Raw genomic sequence first — 19,537 nt, 5'->3', positions numbered from 1 at the left:
GGCCTCTGGCTGAGTCCCATTGGAAGGCCAGGCCTACCCATTGGCTTTCTTGGCAGTAGACCTGGCCTCCAGAGGCCCATAGAAGACAATTGGTAGACCTGGCCTCTGAAGGGGGACTTTTTTTTCCCCTCCTTGGAGTCCAGGTCTACCGCCAAGAAAGCCAGTGGGTAGACATGGCCACTGAGGAGGGAAAACAATGGGGGAACAGAGTCGGCGCCGCAGAAGATGGGGCGCTGCGGCCCAGTGCCCCTGCCGGGGACGCGCCACCAAAGGAAGCCCGCCCCGCCCAACAGCTGATAGGTGGGCGGGGCAGACCAGGAACCGCCGAGCCGCCCGCCCAGCAATCATGCAGCTAGAGGGGAGGGGAGGCTTTAGCCTCCAACCATTGAGGGCAAGGGAAAGGGGGACCCAGCCATTCTCCACGGCAGGGGGGGGGGAGACAGCGCGCCCGCTTGCCTACTCTCTCTCTCTTGCTCTCTCTCAGGCACGCTGGCTCTGCAGCCCAGCTGCCGGCGAGAGTGGGTGCAAGAGCAGGGGCTCCGAACCAAGTTTGGAGAGCCGCACTCAAAGGGCCAAAGAGCCGCATGCAGCTCGCAAGCCGCAGTTTGCCGACCCCTGATTTAGACTGAGGAGAGATGAAAAACAACAACACAACTTCCAGCACATTCTTCCCAATTTTGTAATGAAACTTCACTCCCTTATTTACTTATTTCCTTCATTTATATCCCACTTTTGTCCCCAATGGGGACTCAAATCAGGTTACACATTCTCCTCTCCTTCGTTTTACCCTCACAGCCCTACTGTGTCATTTCCTTTATATACCTACTGGTTGTGGACTGTAATAATAAAGAACTGAACTATGCTATGTCTTAGTTCAGGCTGGGTTTGCATGACTGGCCCAAGGCCACTCAGCAATCTTCCATTGAGTTGTGAGGTTCCCCTGGCAACTGGCAGGCGGCCTTCACTGGCAACATGCTGGCGTCACTTCCGGGCCCATAGGGAGTGACATCATAACATCGGGACAATGCTGATTTTGGCCCCATTTTTTCCCCTCACTGGCCAGCTAAGCAGCAGTGGAGAGTACCTGCTGGGGGTAGGGGACCTCCAACCTCAGCGGGGGCCTGCAACCCAATCCCATGGCACAGTAGGGATTTGAACCTGGGTCTCCCAGATCCTAGTCCAACACTCACTCCAACCACTACACTACACTGGGTGCTCCTTGCCTGTAGTGGTGCTCTTCTTGAAGATTAAACATGAGGTGGAAGGAGGAGGGTCTAGAGGAAAGCAGCCATGCCTTGTGCAGGCTGGCCAAACAGCACTAGATATGAATGCTCATACTTTTGGATTGGCCTGGGAATTAAGCCTTTTTAAAAAAAAATCTGCTCAATAACATTAGAATGAGATGTAGAATGGGATTGCTTGCTTTAATCTGGTCTGGTCTTTTAATTTGGCAGTTTAGGTCCTAATCAGGCATCATACAACTAGCTGGTACATCAAAATTTAGATGGTTATAGCAGTGAATACCCCAAGGCATTAGGCTGGTGAGGGCAAGTTTTCCACACTGTTCTCTCAGTGTATTCCAAGACTTAGCTGGCAGGAAAGGGGGGAATTGCAATGCTGTGTGGTTCTCCTCAGCACTTTTTAAGGAGTATAAGCATATAAAAAGCAAAGTATAAGGCTAAAAAGACAGGAGTCACCCAGGCAGGAGGGATAGCAGGAGACCCCCTTTGGACTAAGCATGAGTTTACTGACACTGGAAGTTTTGGAGGAAATAGGAAATCATATTAGAGATCAGCCATTTAACAGACCTGAACCTAATAACAACATTTTTTTTTATTCTGGGAAACAGAGGAACCTGACAGACAAGCGTACTACAAAACTGATCACCATCTGTCAAATTCAAGCCATCAGACTTTATTCTCTCTTACTACTGTTTCCACATCCTCTTCTTCCCCTTTGTCAGCTGTAGAGCTGGCAAAGCAACCAGCAGCTAGGTGCCTGACCCAGGAGGAAGGAAGCCATGCCCCATCCATCTCATGCATCTGGCTGCAGGAGACTTTCACCAGCTAAGTAGAAGGTGGTACTAATGAGGGAAGAAACAAGGAAGGGACAGGAATATCAGCGTGAATTAGTAGTTAATGTGATGTTGTGAATTTGCCTTATCTGCATATCCATTACAAACATGGACTTGGAGCATACCTGAAGAAGAAGTGCCTTTCCATACAGTGTCTCTTTTCACCCTTTCCATCCTTATCACTGAGGAGAGTGATATATTTTGCACCAGAGAAGTATTTTGCAGGGAAATGTTTCAATGGGAAATGCATTCTTACCAGTAATTTTGTCTTCCAACCAAGGGATGAATTTCTTAGGGACTGTATTCTTAGGGAGTGTCCCAAGACAGCCTCTCTCCCAAACTGCAGGCAAGCAGGAGAAAGCATCCTCATTTCAGAGGACTTCCTGTAAGGGAAATTCATCCATACACTCACTTGCATTTTTTCAAGTTTCTCCTGACAATCAACTGAAATCTGACTTCTTAGAACTAGGATCATGTCCACACTTTGCGTTTGCAGCTCCGATTTCTGTGGGCTTTCCTTGCATGTTCGCACTTCATCTCAGCCGAAGGATTCCGGAGACTTCTTCAGAGCACAATTTCTCCGCATTAAGAGCATCCACTTATATGGCGAATTAGTAGAAATGAAACGTTTTCCTCGCCCGGAGCCTTAAAGTGTGAACAGAAAATCTGTCTTCACTCCACTTCCTGCTGCCAGTCCACCCCCCACTCCTCCCCCACCTCCCTAACTGCCCACACTCGTTTCCCCCCCTTTTTTCTGCTTTGCAGAAAAGCATGACCGTTTGTGTGAGCAGTCACAAGTTTGCTACTGCCTTATCAATTGGAAAGGGTATTTTTTTTCATTGCTTGCATGAAACACCATGAGGTTGTGTCATCTTTCCTCTGCTCAAAATAAAGGGAACGTCTGCGGCTTGCGCTTATGTCCTCGTCATGTCGTTTGATCGGGAGGGTTTGTTGGAGGCGATGTGCAACATCTCTTTATTTTTGACTGCTTAGGCAAAGGCAGATGTGAGGGGTGGAATGGCGGCAAGTTTCGCTTTTCCAAAGTAAAACTCCTTCCCTGCATTACAATCACAGGGGTTTTTTGTCCCCTTTTCACTGCTATTTTTTAAACTGGCTTTCCTGCAACCGTTATGAAGTGCCCCGCAAATTTTCCTTAATTTCCTCTGGGGCTGACGCTGGACCAATCACCGTCCTTGTTTCGAGCACCGAGTAGGCATGCGCGGCAGGCTACCACCTCAGCCAATCACAATGCTCCTTTGAGCTGGCGCGTGAATGCTGCTGCGCATGCGTGGGAATTTGACGGCAGTCATTACTGTGATGACGGAAGCGCTGCCCCCATTTCTCTTCCAAAATATACGCTCTAAATCAGGGAGTGCTAGGGGAAAACATACGAATTTTATCTAATACAGCGGAGGAAGGCGTCACGGTGGGAACAGAAATTTTAAGTCGTGTTAGATGCTTGCGTACTGGACACGTTTAAATTGCAAGGTAAGTTGCTAGTGCATTCATGGGCCAGAACTCAATTAGATCTAGCCTCACCCTCTAGAGCAGGGGTTCTCAACAAGGGGGGAATTTTAGGGTTTTGGGGGGGAATTGGGACCACTAGTCAGCAAATATGCATATTATTTGGAATGCACCTTTTGAGTTAGACTATATTGGGAAGGGGGTAATTATATTCTGAACAATAATGAAAGGGGGGAATGGAGCAAAAAAGGTTGAGAACCACTGCTCTAGAGCCTCCCTTTTCTATGTCCCCCACAGGGAGGGCACTATGTCCCTTTTTGTTACATCCTTGTCTTTGAGTAAGGACAAGCTGCTACAGGAATAGTGGAACCAGTGGGATAAACAGATTATATAACGAAGTATTTATCATCAGTCTACATTTATAATCAAAATGTGAACTGGTACAGTAAATATATAGTATTGACTTCTGCGTGCTGTTACTCAATGAGAAAGACTGCATTACTGTAATTTCTGCCAGGTGTCCAATAGCGCTAGTAAAATAAAAGTATTGATAACCATGTTTTCTTAAGTTCAGGTTTTTGATGGAGCCATTGTGCATTATCTATAATGGAATTTTAAGACAAATGTTACTATCATCAGATGTCTTTGGTTACCAGGCATTGAAATGGTAGAAGGGCAAATATGTGGTATAAAAGAGTGAGAGAAATAGCATTAGGTCAGTACAGAGACAAAGATGGCCAAGTTGATTCTTCTTACCGGTAAGTACAAATTTGAAACTTACAATATTAGCTGTATTTCCTTAGTTAAAACCATTCTGGAAGATGGACTATTTTTATAAATACTCTTATTTTTATTGAAAGAACAATGCACTTTTAACTGAGTAGATAACAAACTAAACAGGACCACATAGACATTATTGTAAATTTGCCAGGATTTCACTTGAAACAATACCAAAAAATCCTTTCTGTTCTTTGCAAAGGTTTGTACTCACTATATAACCTGACAATACTAATTACTTTTGTCAACATATAAATATCAATAAACCCTTTTGTAAATCCTAACAATGAAGTCCATGGAACAATTGTGCAAGGCATTGTAGAAACAAAGAAAATATTCCTCCTCCAATAGCTTCTACAGAATGAATAGCTTCCACAGAATATGCAAGGCTCTAGTTTAAACAACGTTATTAACTACAAGGCACAACTCATTGATAATTACAAGACAGATCTAGATACAGCTAAAGAAGGTAAAAGAATAAGAAAACAATGTTACTGGCTAGATATTTTACAGTCCTTGAACATCTGCTCCAGCCTTGGAGGGAGGCCAGCAGCTGGTTGTATGGTGCATCCCTCAGGGCCACACCTGTAAGCCACATCTACCTTCATTACTCACATTGAACCCTACTTTGAAGGAATTCCCTTCCTCTTCCCAGACACAAGCCAACCACAAACAAAGGAACAGCTCCCACTTTCAAGCCCCTCACATGTGTACTCCTGGGGCCTTAGCCAAGCTGGGTGCCAGGTCCCTGGTCTCAAGCCTGCTAGGACATGATCCCTCCACTCAAGAGGTGTTAGCACCTCAAAGAGCTGCCATGATTTCCCTTTGGCTTGTAAATGACCCTTTCTATCCTGTGAAGTGTATCTTTCCCACACTCTGCCAGTCTCAGGCTCAGCCTTCTATCTCTATAACTGTCACAGAGATGTCCATCTGCATCTCATACCAACAACAAATTTTTTTGCAAATTCAATTAAACCAGATGCTCCTTAAAATAATTTCTGAAGTATATAATTTCTGCTAACTATATCTCCCAATATAAGACCTTCAGAATTATGAAAACATGGTTTTTTAACTGTATGTTAATTATCAAAAGTAACCTATTTGGAAAAACTACATGTTAAGCAATTGTACATACATGTTCAGATCTCAATTTCTTGACATTTTTCTTTGTAGGTCTGGCGCTCCTGCTGAATGCACAAATAGGTATGAACTTTCCTTCTTAACATGCAAGCATTATACAGAGTCTGGACCATACTTTAGAAAAGGAGACTAGTCAAAGAGTACTCTAGTATGATTATGTTTCCAGGCAGCCCATTCCCAAGTGGGGGGGGGTAGTTAGGCAGCAGCTGGGAGTGGCACAGCGACGACACCTCCACAGAGGCTTCTCAACCGCCAAAAAGAACTTTAAAACAGTTTTAAAATAAAATAAAATGCCCCTATTGACTACAGCGAGGATGAGCCACCCAAAAAGGTGGTGTAGCAATGCAGCAGTGCAAGGGGGCATTCTCAGGGAGAAAGGGGTTAGGAAGGTGCCTAAAGGCAGCTCTGCCCCCAGAAATTCCCTGCTGGTGTAGCTGTGCTGGCAGCAATGGATGGCGCAGCTCCGCAGCTCCCCAACACCGGCATGTTTGTCCCCAGGATGCTGTAAGTGCCCCCCTTATCCCAGATCCTAAGGAGCTTCACACACACACCCTTAGGACTGCACACTTAGTGAATAATAATTGCCATGACTATGGTAATGTTATTCAAGATGCTACTTATATCTGCTAAAACATAAAGGTTTTAAATAACTTCCAAACAGTATGGGAATTCAGCAATCGAAAACAGTTACATTGATGTTGTCAAGAAGTTGAGACCTCTCAATTTCTTGGATTGCATGATTTTTTGGTTCAGGCCTGGGAGGCCTATGAATTTTGTGTTATTGGGATTTTAGACCAGAAAAATAAGTTTCCTTTTGAAAACTGCTTCTGTGGAGGGAGTAAGCCCCAGCTGGTGCTAGTTAACCTCTCCCCTTTCTGGAATGCAAGGCCGTGCATTGCCATGGTAATTAAATGGTCAGCCATCATGACAATGTCCAGGTGCAGGTAGTTCTGCAGGCTTCCTCACCTGAACGCATCTGAGTGAGTCAGCAATTCTGACCAAGCGATTAATTAACAGCTAAGTGCTTGCGTTTTCTCAATTGGCCTCTATGAGCTCATGCCACTGAGAAAACGAATATAAGGACAAACCAACCCTTGAGAAAACTATGCATGCTTTGGGGTACAGCAGGAGAGCTGTGCTGGCTGCATCACCACCCATTTGATTTTGGCCCTACGGGGAAACTCTGGTCAAGCTGACCTGCTTGGAGAAACCTTTGGACAACCTTTTGAAACTCTTGAATGCTGGAAGCATCTTTGGAAGTTGGTAACTATAAACCTGATGCAAGAAACCTTTGCCAATCCTTTTGAACCAAAAAGGCATTTGAATGTATCAGCTAGTTATGCTAAATAGTTTATTGTTTTCTTGCTTAACACTTCATGACTTTTTCTTTCCTGTAACCCAGCTTAAATCTTATAAATAAATTGTTAGCCTTTAAATGGCTTGTGTCTGTGATTTTGGGATTCCAAGCCTAAATTCTAAGTGCCTTGTGTGAGTATAAAACCACCTACCAAAAACCTAAGATATTTTGGGAGTGTAATCTTTCCCTGGCAGGCCTCTACCTTGCAGGGTAAGCGTTGCACTCAATTTTGGAGTGAGTTGGGAGAGGATTGCCCTTATCTTCCCCCTGGAGCTCAATCTTTTGAAAGGGCTGGTGGCAGCTACTCCTTGGACTTGGGGCGAAAGCCTGGAGTTCAAGGTTTTGTCTTTTGGAAAACCTTTGACCAAACCAAAGCAGCCTCCAACTGGTGGAGACAGGTTGGGGAGCTCTTTGACAGATGTAACTTTATTGTGAATATTTGCCAGCATTTTTGTGTGTATGGAAAAAACCACCATCCGCTGGTGCTTCTTCTCCCAAATCAGTAGGCACTTCTAAAAGACACAGGAGTATATAAATAATGATCCCCTTAAGCAGTCATTTTCTCTTGGTCCTCTCATCTTTTTTTCTGTGCTTGCTTGTGTTGTATTATGTTCCTCCCAGGGATCTCAATGTGATCTTCCACTGATCAAACATCATAGGTTGCACTCTCTGAATCAGGGCTCTTTGGCAGATAAGACTTACGGTATGCTTCACACTCCCACTGTCCCTCCCAACCACCAGAGGCATCATTCACTTCACCTTATCTGTCTACTATGGCAGACACACGCACAAATGAATATACCACAAATACATTTTTCCATATGGCCAAACAGAAACTTTTCTTCTCCCTGCTCCTACCCCAGTTTCATCTCAAACTGCACATTAATCTCTTTCACTCTTCTTGGTAGGTTCTGCCTATGTGCTTTCATGCTACTTTACCAACTGGGGCCAATACAGACCAGGTCTTGGGAAATTCAAGCCTGACAACATTGACCCTTGCCTGTGTACTCACCTGATCTATGCCTTTGCTGGGATGAGCAACAATGAGATCGCCACCATTGAATGGAATGATGTCACTCTTTACAAATCTTTCAATGGCTTAAAAGAACAGTAAGTATCCAGGAATAATGGTTGCCCCTTCCCACATTTTCTTTTAATGTGCTGATAAGTTACATATTGTTGTTAGCTAAACTATGCCTAGCCAAATACATGAAGCCATCTTCTTCCTAGAGTAGAATTTCAAGACCAACTCTCATGACTATTGCAGTGTTTGAAATGAAGATTATTGTGCTAGCTGGGTCCTGAGTACAATATTCCTTTATTATATATTCATATTCTGCCATGGAAAGGTGGCATGGTATAGCCTGATCTTGTCAGATCTCAGATGCTAAGCAGGGTCAGTACTTGGAAGGGAGAACAGTCAAGTCAGGATAGCCAGTGGGTCTTCGTCCCAGGAAAATGTTTTTTTAGGATTGCACTATCAATGTATCAGACAGTACTGATGATCCAACCTGTGGTGGAAAAGACTGTGCAACTAAATCACCCAAGGATTAAACTAGCACAATAATTCACACTGTAACACCCCAAACTGACTCTGTGAATTGGTTTTCCTTACTCTATGCTTTATAAGCCACCAATCTTCATACATTTTCATACTAATCACAGATCAAACATTTGAGATCAAAGGTATGTCATGCTAGAAAACAGTAATCAGACAATCCATAAACTTTAATTTTAGAGTTGCCAACTCCAGATTGGGAAATTCCTGGAGATTTAGGAGGGGAGGGTTTGGGGAATTACCTTGGTGGGGTATAATGCCAAAGCAGCCATTTTCTCCAGGGGAGCTGATCTCTGTAGTCTGGAGATCAGTTGTAATTTTGGGGGGTCTCCAGGCCCCACCCGGAGGTAGGCAACCCTATTTCTCACTGCTTCATCATTCAACCCTTGAAGACTCATTACAAAAAGTGCAATGAGTGTAGTTGAGGGGATGTGAAAATGCTGTCTGTGTAATTTTTCATAAAGAGTTGGCCACTTGTTGTAGTTATCAACTAGTGAATAGGCATATGACATGAACCTGCCAGAAATGAGATGGGCAAGAGAACTTTAAATCTCACGATTCTAACATTTATTATGGACTGCATAAAAGCAGCCCCACCCCCGGTTAACTTTCAAGATTATTGTGTGGCCCAAAGGAAAACTATCTTCTACTTAAGGTGGTTCCATGATAAGGACAGTAGCAGTTATTTTGATTCCATATAATAAGACAGAGAGCAAGTGGGACAACACTTTTTAATGCATCAACTTTTTTTAAAAAAGTCTTTTAAATCAAAGCACATGACATTCTTGCATCAGTTTGTAGTAACTTAATTGGATCTGCTGCTATTTAGAATGTAACAAGCAACTTTAAATAGGTTGTAAATTGGCCTTGAAAACCTGCAGTAGATGCTAGATTAATTAATAGAATCTCTGTCAAAAATGTTGTTCAAGATTATGTTTTAAAAGATAGGCCACAAGATAGCATTGACATGTAGCTATTCCTTGTCATTCTTTGGGCCAGAAATATATAAGGATATTTATCTCTAATCTTTTCCATCCTAGGAATGGAGAACTGAAGACTCTCTTGGCAATTGGAGGCTGGAACTTTGGAACAGCACCGTAAGTTTGACGCATTCCCCTAGCACTCTGTACACTCCATCCTGTTTTTACAAAGTAGAAAGTTTATAACAAGTAAATAGTTCTCTTAACGCTGCCCTCCATGACCTATTTTTAGATTCACTGCAATGGTTGCCACTCCTGAAACCCGGCAGACCTTCATCAACTCTGTCATCACGTTCTTGCGCCAGTATGACTTTGATGGGCTGGATTTTGATTGGGAGTACCCTGGCTCTAGAGGCAGCACTCCTCAAGATAAGGCACTATTCACCGTCCTGGTTAAGGTAAGTCACTGGCCATGATGCTCTTATTTTCTTCCATCCCAGGGCATGCAAGGCTGACTGGGCACTCCATTGCCAATCTCCTCTGGCCTTTCTCTCAGGGCTTTTCCACATGGCTTTTTCCTGTCAGTTTTGGCTCAGTAGTGATCAGTATATACCCTGATTTCCACACACATTTTTGTGTTTTTAGTTTGCACTTCATTTTTCTTTGTTTGTCCCTGCCCGCCCCCCCCCCCCGCCCCCACAGTTTTTTCCATTGCCTTTTAGACTCCTTTTATCCACATGTTTTTTTGGAAGCTGATTTTGAGTTGCCTTTTCCTCACGCATAATGTTTCTGTCAGTTTTCTTGGTCCTGCCCACTTCCACCCATCTACAGCCCACATTTTGATGACTGGACTGTTGTCATTGTCTAACCACTTCTTCGTCTTGCCCCCCCCCCCAAATGAGTGGTCTCATTTTTTTAAAGGTACTAAAATATCAATATATTGATGTACTGCTGTAATGGTAGGTCAAGCAGGTTCCCTGAATTCCCAGCTTTCATTTTAAAAAAGAGTAAGTCTCTATTGCCTTCCCTCACTGAGATATAAGGGGAAAGGCATATCTCCACAAGGGAAGGCGCTGGAGATCTTTTTTTATGAAAGCTGGGGATTCAGGAAACCTGCTTGACCTATCATTACAGCAGTATACTGATATATCGGTATTCTAGTGCCATTTTTTTAAAAAAAATATAGCCATTATATGGATCTATCAATATAAGCACACACAAAAGATAAAAGAGAGGTGCTGTGATACCACCAATGAAGCCACCAATGATGACAGCACCTTCCTTGAAAATCCTGATTATTTAAGGCACATGCGGAAGATAATAAACTGTCTCCACGGCTGTGGAAATGCAGAGGGAGGGCAAACATGCGGAGGAACCATGCCCAAATTGATTCCAATGCTTATAGATCGACTCCCAAGAAAATCATGAGTAAGTCAAGCATGCAAAAAAGCCCTCTCTCTCAGGAAGTTATTCTCTCTGCAGTTGTTCGAATAAGTAATGGTTGGTCTATTAAATCTTCCAGAAGAAGAAGAACAGCTCCATTTCTCCCACTGCCACACCTATACAGAAAATAAGGTTAAATTTTTACAAACACTAGTTTAGAACTAGGGAACGTGGCATGGCATAACCCATCTCACCAGATCTCAGAAGCTAACCAGGATCAGTTCTTTGATGGGAGACTACCAAGGAAGATTCTGCAAAGGAAAGAAATGGCGAACTACCTCTGCTTCTCACTTGCCTTGAAAGCCCCTTGCTGGGGTAGCCATAAATTGGTTGCAACTTGAACAATTAATGTATACCTTGCTGTCTTCTAGGAAATGTTGGCAGCCTTTGAGCAAGAGGCCAAACAAGTGAACAGACCCAGGCTAATGGTCACTGCTGCTGTTGCTGCTGGACTTTCCAATATTGAGTCAGGCTATCAGATTCCTGAGCTTGGCCAGTAAGTGGAGTTATTTTAGATGGTTGTACTCTCTTTTTCAAATTTAATTTCTACCTTTAGTATCTGTATGGGTGAAAAACCTCTTTACACCAACCTCGCACTAATATTCTAGCAAAGCACAAGTTGGATAGGGTGGACCCATGTGGAAGAATGGCCAAATGGGTTGAGAGGCTGCAGGGAGGAAAAGGAAGGTGATGAAATGGCCCTTCCTGCCTCTTCTGTCAGTGGGTCCCGTGACACTAGGAATCAACCTTCCTTGGGCTGGAAGTGACTAAGAGGGAGGTGGAAAGTGAGGAAGATACACAGTCCTTGTCCAAAGATCCCTGATCCTTGATCAGTTGATCACTGGATCCAACCTGATGCTATTGATCAGTTATACACTGGCTGCACACTAATGTAAAACCAAGCTGGTAGACCTGCACTAGTGAAATCACTGTGCCAACATCTTCATGAGGACAGTATTTATGCTGTATTTTTCCACAGAGCACCATTAGTTTTACAGGTACGCAAAGGTACAATCTTTCCTCCCAGTGCCAGCTGTAAAGGGCTGCAGCAGGAGAAGATGTAATCATAGATGCATTTCCCTGTGCTGATTAGTCCCCAAAACATTGCTAATGCTGTGGATAGTCATTTAAAAAGAGAAACATGATCCCCTGAAGAGGTGGAATAAAAATCCTAAAGATCATATTAAGTATATAATCAAACATTGCAATTTTGATGAGAAACAATATGAAGCTGTATTAATGGCTCTCATTATTCATCAAATTGTGGGACTATTGCCCAAGAAAGAATAGCTACGCTGTGGAAAGAGTATGCTTATAAACAGGGAGAGAACAATAATAAGCTTTGTCTGTGAGGAGTCTGGAAAGCCTATTGATCACAGTAGTTAGAAGGATGCATTGATGACCGATGTATTTAATTTTCTTACAGGTATTTGGACTATTTCCATGTGATGACCTATGACTTTCATGGTTCCTGGGAGGGATATACTGGAGAGAACAGTCCTCTGTTTAAGGGCCCTGCTGACACTGGTAGCAACGTCTACTTCAACATTGTAAGTATTACTATGGTAGCTCAAAGCCTGCAGTGCTGGAAGGGTTTAAAACTGAAACTGAGAAACCAACATTTTGCTTGCAAACAGAGGATAATACATGTGCTGTTTTTATAGGACTATGCCATAAACTACTGGAAGAACAATGGTGCCCCAGCCGAGAAGCTCATTGTTGGATTCCCAACATATGGACACACCTTCATCCTCAGCAACCCATCCAACACGGCCATTGGTGCTCCCACTTCTGGAGCTGGACCTGCAGGACCTTACACAAGACAGGCTGGCTTTTGGGCTTATTATGAGGTTTGTGCACTTATTCGTGCTACATAACTAAGGCAAAGATATTCAAAACTGACAGTAACTTATTTTATTGAAGATTATTCAAAACATTGTATTTTGCTGGTCCGAATACACAGTGTGGTGCCTAGCCTATGGGAATATGCTAACAAGTTACAGCAGAGAGTTTATAAAGATGAGGGCTTTAAGAAGTGGACTTTCTGAGTTCACTCTCCTGCTATTGGCTAGGAACCTTAAATGATTTACAGGATTGTTTTTGTTTCTTCTCTCTTAGATCTGCACCTTCCTCAGTAATGGAGCCACTCAAGTTTGGGATGCTCCTCAAGATGTGCCTTATGCCTACAAGGGTAATGAGTGGCTTGGATATGACAATATCAAGAGCTTCAATATCAAGGTATGGGGTACTGTACCAAAGACATACGGTGCAAGATTCCCATTCTCCAGTACCACATACATTTATTTTGGCTTCTTGCTTGGCATTTAACAGGCTGAATGGGTGAAGAAGAACAACTTTGCAGGTGCGATGGTTTGGTCCCTGGACTTGGATGACTTCACTGGCACTTTCTGTAATCAGGGCAAATACCCCTTGATCACTACTTTGAAGAACGCTCTTGGACTGCAGAGTGCTAGTAAGTAATAGCAGAAGAGAGGATTCCAAAATGTCTAAGAGGTGAACATCAAAGTTCTAGCAAAAGTTTACAATGTTGAATAGACATGTTGAGACACAGTTGCTTATTGCACAACTTATCTTCTGAACTGAGGTGCTAAAGGTAAGATTTTTGAAGTCTGTTTAGAATGACACTGCTATTGTGTAAAGGGAGTTGCATGGTTGGAATTACCATGCAAAAATAAAATAAACAGTCACTGTGTAATGAAGAGGCACATACGAAGTAATTAATTTGCCAGCTTAATTAGCTATTTACTGTAAGTTATCATTCATAACAATCAACAAGATTTTCTCTGAAGTAATTGCTGTGAATTCCAAAATTCCAAAGTAACAGATACAAAATCCCTTATAAGCTTAATAATCTTGTCCTGAATATTATAGCTGTGTGTAGTTGTTGTAATTCCCAAAATTCAAAAGAACTTAACTTGTAAAAATAACAATCTTATCATGAATTATATAGCTGTGAGAGAAGAATGACCCAAGATTGATATTTTCTGCTTTTCTTCCAGGCTGTACAGCTTCTTCCAACCCCAGCAGTGGCAGCGGGAGTGGAAGTCCTGGAGGCAGCCCTAGCAGCGGCTCTGGAGGCAGCCCTAGCAGCGGCTCTGGAGACAGCCCTAGCAGCGGCTCTGGAGGCAGTCCCAGCAGTGGCTCTGGAGGCAGTGGGTTCTGTACTAACAGAGCTGGAGGCCTCTATCCAGACCCAACTAACAACAACAAATTCTACCACTGTGTGAATGGGAGGACCTTTCTGCAGAACTGCCAGACCGGACTTGTCTTTGACGCCAGCTGTTCCTGCTGTAACTGGGCATGAAGAGATCAGGTCTACTAGCCTTCCTAATCTGACCAAGTTGACACATAAATGCAACAATTAAATAAAATTCAGCAAAAATAAAGACTGTTGTCCTCCATTTCTGTTAATTCATACAGAGTTTAAGGTTTGGCTTTTGCATTGCTTCTGTTTTTAAAAGGAACTGGAAGGTTTTTTTTCTGTTTTTCTACCTGCATCACATTCAGAATTTTTCAGTTGTGCTGCAACCATGTTTATCATATCCAGAATGAAACAAATAATACAACACAGGACACATCGTGAGGTTAGGGTCTTTTCCAAGCTAGTACAAGCAGTCTTTCCATTTGTCACCTGCAGGGCATACAGGCTGGTTGGGACTGAATAATTATTGTATGGGTGGGCAACCATAAACTTTGCATCTTTATTCCCCCTCCTGTCTGCCAGAAGATGCAAGCAAGGTGTATCCTCTACCTGCCTAGCAAGTACACAATGTCAGAGAATGCAAAAGCTCAGACAACCAAGACCTGTAGTTAAGTAGAATCAGAAAGCCCTTCCAAAGACAATGATTGACAGAAAGTGGAAATGTTGAGCACACAAATGCCAGTTGGGATGCTTCTGTCCAGAGGGTAGTCTTGCATATATTGGCTGAATCACTCTGTGCCTTTCCTACCCCAGTTCCAACTGTCTCCACCCCCCCATATCTCTAGGAATTTCCTAACTTGGTAACCCTATCTCCTATCTACCCCTCTGTCTTAAGCTGCCCCCCCACTGGTAGCATCTACCTAGAAAAAACTGTGGCCCAGTTATATGGTGGCAGCCACTGAGCCAGGCACACTTCCTTGGTAGGGAACTCTCAAGGACTTGTGGGGGGGGGCATCTTATTTTCCTGTGAATCCCCCTCCCCACACTATTTCCTCTTCCCTGTTTCCTCAGCCATTCACCAACCTACCTTTCATCTGCCTCCCATCTTCAGTTATATTTATTATTATTTATTTACTTCATTTATATCCCACCTTTCTCCACAGTGGGGACCAAAGCAGCTTATATTATTATCCTCTCCAGTGTGGTGTGGTGGTTAAGAGTGGTAGTTTGGAATGGTGGAGTCTGATCTGAAGAACCGGGTTTGATTCCCCGGGTTTGATTCCCCTCCACATGAGCAGCAGAGGCTAATTTGGTGAACTGGATTTGTTTCCCCACTCCTACACACAAAGCCAGCTGGGTGACCTTGGACAAGTCACAGCTCTGTTAGAGCTCTCTCAGTCTCACCTACCTCACAGGGTGTCTGTTGTGGGGAGGGGGAGGGAAGGTGATTTTAAACCGGTTTGAGTCTCCCTTAAGTGGTAGAGAAAGCCATCATATAAAAACCAACTCTTCTTTTTCTTCTCCTCCTTTTTATCTGCCCGACAACCCTGTGAGATATGCTAGGTTGAAAGTATGCGACTGGTCCAAAATCACTAAGTAAACTTCCACAGCAATGTGGGGATTTGAACCTTGGTCTCCCAGACCCTACACTGAAGCTCTAACTGTTAAACCACACTGGCTTTCATAGGGTGGCTGTTGTTGAACAGCAGTAAGCAGCCAGGCCTAGTTGAGTCATGCAAGTCGGGTGGTATACAGTCACCCAATGGCTGCTTCCAGGCCTAGGTTTTCTAATCTCCAGGTGGGATCTGGAGATCTCCCAGAATTACAACTAACTCCAGACGACAAAGATCTGCCTCCCTGGAGAAAATGACTGCTTTGGAGGGTGGACTCTATGGCATTATACACTGCTAAGGCCTCTTCCCTCCCCAAACCCTGCCCTCCTCAGACTCAACCACAAAATTTCCAAGAATTTCCCAATCTGCATCTGGCAACCCTAGTCAGGCCAGCCCCAATGAGTTGTCCCTAAAAGGCAAAAATAGTCCTGGAAAGGGTTCTGCCCCCATTCCGCCCCTCAGGGTTCCCAGGTCCCCCCTGGCCACTGGCGGTGGATGGGGGTAGGGTTGCCAGATCCAGGTTGGGAAACTCCTGGAGATTTGGGGCTGGAGCCTGCAGAGGACAGGGACTTCAGTGGGGTAAAATGCCATAGAGTCCACCCTCCAAAGCATCCATTTTTTCCAGGGGAACTGATCTCTGTAGTCTGGAGATGCCTTGTAATTCCAGTGTGGTGTAGTGGTTAAGAGTGGCAGACACTAACCTGGAGAACCGGTTTTGCTTCCTCATTCCTCCAAATGAGCGGTATATTCTAATCAGGAGAACCAGGTTTGATTCCCCACTCCTCCACATGAAGCCTGCAGGATGACCTTGGGCTAGTCACAGATCTCTCAGAACTGTCTCAGCCTCACCTGCCTCACAAAGTGCCTGTTGGGGGGGAGGGAAGGTGATTGTAAGATGCTTTGAGACTCCTTATGGTAGAGAAAAAGTGTGGTATAAAGACCAACTCTTCTTCTGGGGATCTCCAGGTCCCACCTGGAGCCTGGCATCCCTACCCCCTTCTTTTACTGACAGAAACTGAAGATATACCTGCTCTTCTACCACTTGTCAATTATCAGCACTGTAAGGCTGTCACTGCCAGCTCAATTCAAATATGCAGAAACAGCATGCGGTACAGACGTCTTCAGACTGCCAGTAGGAAACCATATGGCTGAATGCTTCCTCCTTGTGAAAGATTTCCTGCACACAAAGAAGGGTAGGATAAAACCATTCTTTCTGAACATTCGGTTACCGCACTTGTATTCCCAGCGATGTATTAAGAGTTTGAAAACATTATAAAAAATACTGTTCGCACTTTCTATGTATTCTCTCCGATGTATTAAGAGTTTGAAAATGTTATAAAAAATGTTATATAAAAATACTGTTCGCACTTTGCTTGGCCCCTTTAGCTGTGAAGACGTCTTCCAACCATTTATAAGCCATGGTATCCAAAAACCCTTTTAAAGCGATGTTTTTTACAACATTTTCAAACTCTTAATATATCGCTGGGAATACAAAGTGCAGTAACCCCCTAACTTTCCATGTGGCTTTTGCATGGGGGAACAGTTAAACATAGTAAACCTTCAGTGTATTCTGAACTCTCCAAGGAGTCTGTCAGAGCCCAATATGTCAGCATGCTCGCTGAATCACATAGTATAAATCTACTTCATGTGGGGAAGATACTGAGTCAGCCCATTGGTCTATCAATGTCAGTATTGTCTACTGAGACTGGCAGCAGCTTTCCAAGGTCTCAAATGGAGGCCTTTCACAACCCCTACTTTCTGATCCTTTTAAACTGGAGATGCCAGAAACGGAATATAGGATCTTCTGCAAGCAAAGCAATTGCCATACCACTGAACCACATTCCCACAGAAAAATGGGCACCTGTGCATTCATCGTGTATTTTGGGTTACACAGAAGGTAAATTTCATACACACAAAGGCTATCTCCATGTCAGAAAAGCTATAAAGAATCATTTGTGTGAATTAGGCTATCTGGAAAAGAAAACACAGTAATAAGATTCTATCTTGCTTTTAATTCTATTGACATTCTGATAGTGGTTTCAGGTGGAATGGCAAGCCTGACACCATTGAGCACTGAGACCTAAGAACCTTTTTGTGCAGCAACACCATGGCATGGGATCCAATGAACATGGGGTTCTTTCTTTCAGACATTGGCCATTTATGCATGGGAAGTTTTGCCTTGGGTTTGCCACTCTCTAGATGCACATTTTCCCCATTTGAATTCTCAAAAATCTGCATGGGGGCTTATTTTTGAGTTTTGATAATTCGGATGGGAAAGTGCATCCAGAGAGCAGCAAATCCAAGGCAAAACCTCCCATGCATAAATGGCCATTATCTTACATTGAGAAGTGGTTTGACTGCACTGGATAACTCACAGGTTTAAATGCAGAAGTTCAATATTGTTGGATATTTTTGGAATAACATTCTTACTTAGTCCCCTTGACTTCTTAATACTAGATTTAGAATGGATGGATTAGCATTATGAATATGTTTAAAAACATAAAACCGGGAAAAACATCTTTGCCTCAATCCAGCGAGAGTCTGTGGGCAGATGTTCTCCTGCATCAGAGTATATACAGGACCTTATATTCCAGATAATTATATTTGTAATCATTTACATTTCCTATCCATTTCACTCCCTGTCCTGGACGCACACCTTAACGTGCTAAGGGGGGTTGTGTTTGTCAGCAAAGCTGAGAGCAATACATTAAGGAGTTTAGACTCTGTCAAGATGTAGTGGCACACCAACTCATATAATAGGAATATGGAATGTGCGAACTATGGATCAAGGTAAGCTTGAAATCATAAAATGATTGCAATTCTAGATGTAAGTGAACTCAAGTGGAATGGATTAGAACATTTTCAGTCAGAGAATTATGAAGTGTTTTACTCTGGAATGACAAACACAGAAGAAACAGGGTGATCTAATAGTGAGGCAAGATGTAGCACAAGAAGTCAGGGGCTATAATGCAAAGTCTGGCCGAATAATACCAATCAGACTTTGTGGAAAAGCTATTAAAAGAACCATCATTCAAATTTATGTCCCAATTACAGATGCTGATGAGGAACAAATTGAAAGTTATTATGTGAGTGTCCAGGAAGAAATTTATCACACACCTAAAACAGATGTGCTGATAATCATAGGTGACTATTTCTGTAGCACAAAAATTAAAAGCCTCAGTGGATGACTAATGAAACTCTTAAAATTGCTAAAGACAGATGAGAAGCAAAAGTAAAAGATGACAGAAATAGAATCAGGAGTCTAAATGCAGCATTCCAGCAATTTGCACATAGAGACAAAGAGAACAATTATAATAACCAGTGCAAAGAAACAGATCAACAAAAAAAGGAAGAACAAGAGATCTGTTCCACAAGATCCAAGAAATGAAAGGGAAATTTAAACCACGGTTAGGCATGCTGAAAGATCAGCACAGAAATATATTAACTGAACAGGACAAAATAAAGAAAAGATGATAACAATACACTGAAGAACTACACAGAAGAGGTGAAAGGATAACAGATTCCTTCTAAGAAGAATTTTTTTGAAGAACCTACAGTTTTAGAAAGTGAAGTGAAAGCTGCACTGACAGCAACTGGGAGAAACAAATTACCCGGAGTAGATGGGATATCAATAGAGCTATATGCCAACAAATATGGAAAACAAAACAATGTCCCACAGATTGGAAACACTTAATCTACATTCCAATTCCACACAAAAAAAAGACATCAAAGACTGCAGCAACTATTGGACCATGGCATTAATTTCTCAGGTGAGTAAAGTGATGCTCAAAATCATACAACAAATGGAATGGAATGAGACATGCCAGATGTTCAAGCTGGATTAAGAAAAAGAGGTACTAGAGATCATATTGCAAATTTACAGTGCTTACTGGAGCATACAAGGGAATTTCAAAAGAAAATCAGCTTGTGTTTCACATATTACAGTAAAGTTTTTGACAAGGATTTTTTTTATTTCCCTGTCTCTTCAATCTATGTGCAGAACATATCATAAGGAAAACTATTAGATT

The 19,537-nt window shown here is 42.9% G+C and overlaps 1 protein-coding gene across 1 annotated transcript; it reads left to right on the top strand.

The window, feature by feature from the left end:
• Positions 1–4,271: 4,271 nt before the first annotated feature.
• Positions 4,272–14,058, top strand: LOC130493982 (acidic mammalian chitinase-like). The gene is made up of 11 exons (XM_056867612.1): positions 4,272–4,296; positions 5,489–5,518; positions 7,721–7,922; positions 9,411–9,467; positions 9,583–9,748; positions 11,105–11,229; positions 12,160–12,283; positions 12,398–12,583; positions 12,852–12,971; positions 13,065–13,206; positions 13,754–14,058. The coding sequence occupies exons 1-11, from the start codon at positions 4,272–4,274 to the stop codon at positions 14,056–14,058; spliced, it is 1,482 nt and encodes a 493-aa protein (XP_056723590.1).
• The last annotated feature ends 5,479 nt before the right edge of the window (positions 14,059–19,537 follow it).

This window comes from Euleptes europaea, chromosome 2, assembly GCF_029931775.1.
Source record: "Euleptes europaea isolate rEulEur1 chromosome 2, rEulEur1.hap1, whole genome shotgun sequence".
Classification (NCBI taxonomy): Eukaryota; Metazoa; Chordata; class Lepidosauria; order Squamata; family Sphaerodactylidae; genus Euleptes; species Euleptes europaea.
Note: the sequence above shows the minus strand (reverse complement) of the source record. Positions and strands in the feature narration are given on the sequence as shown.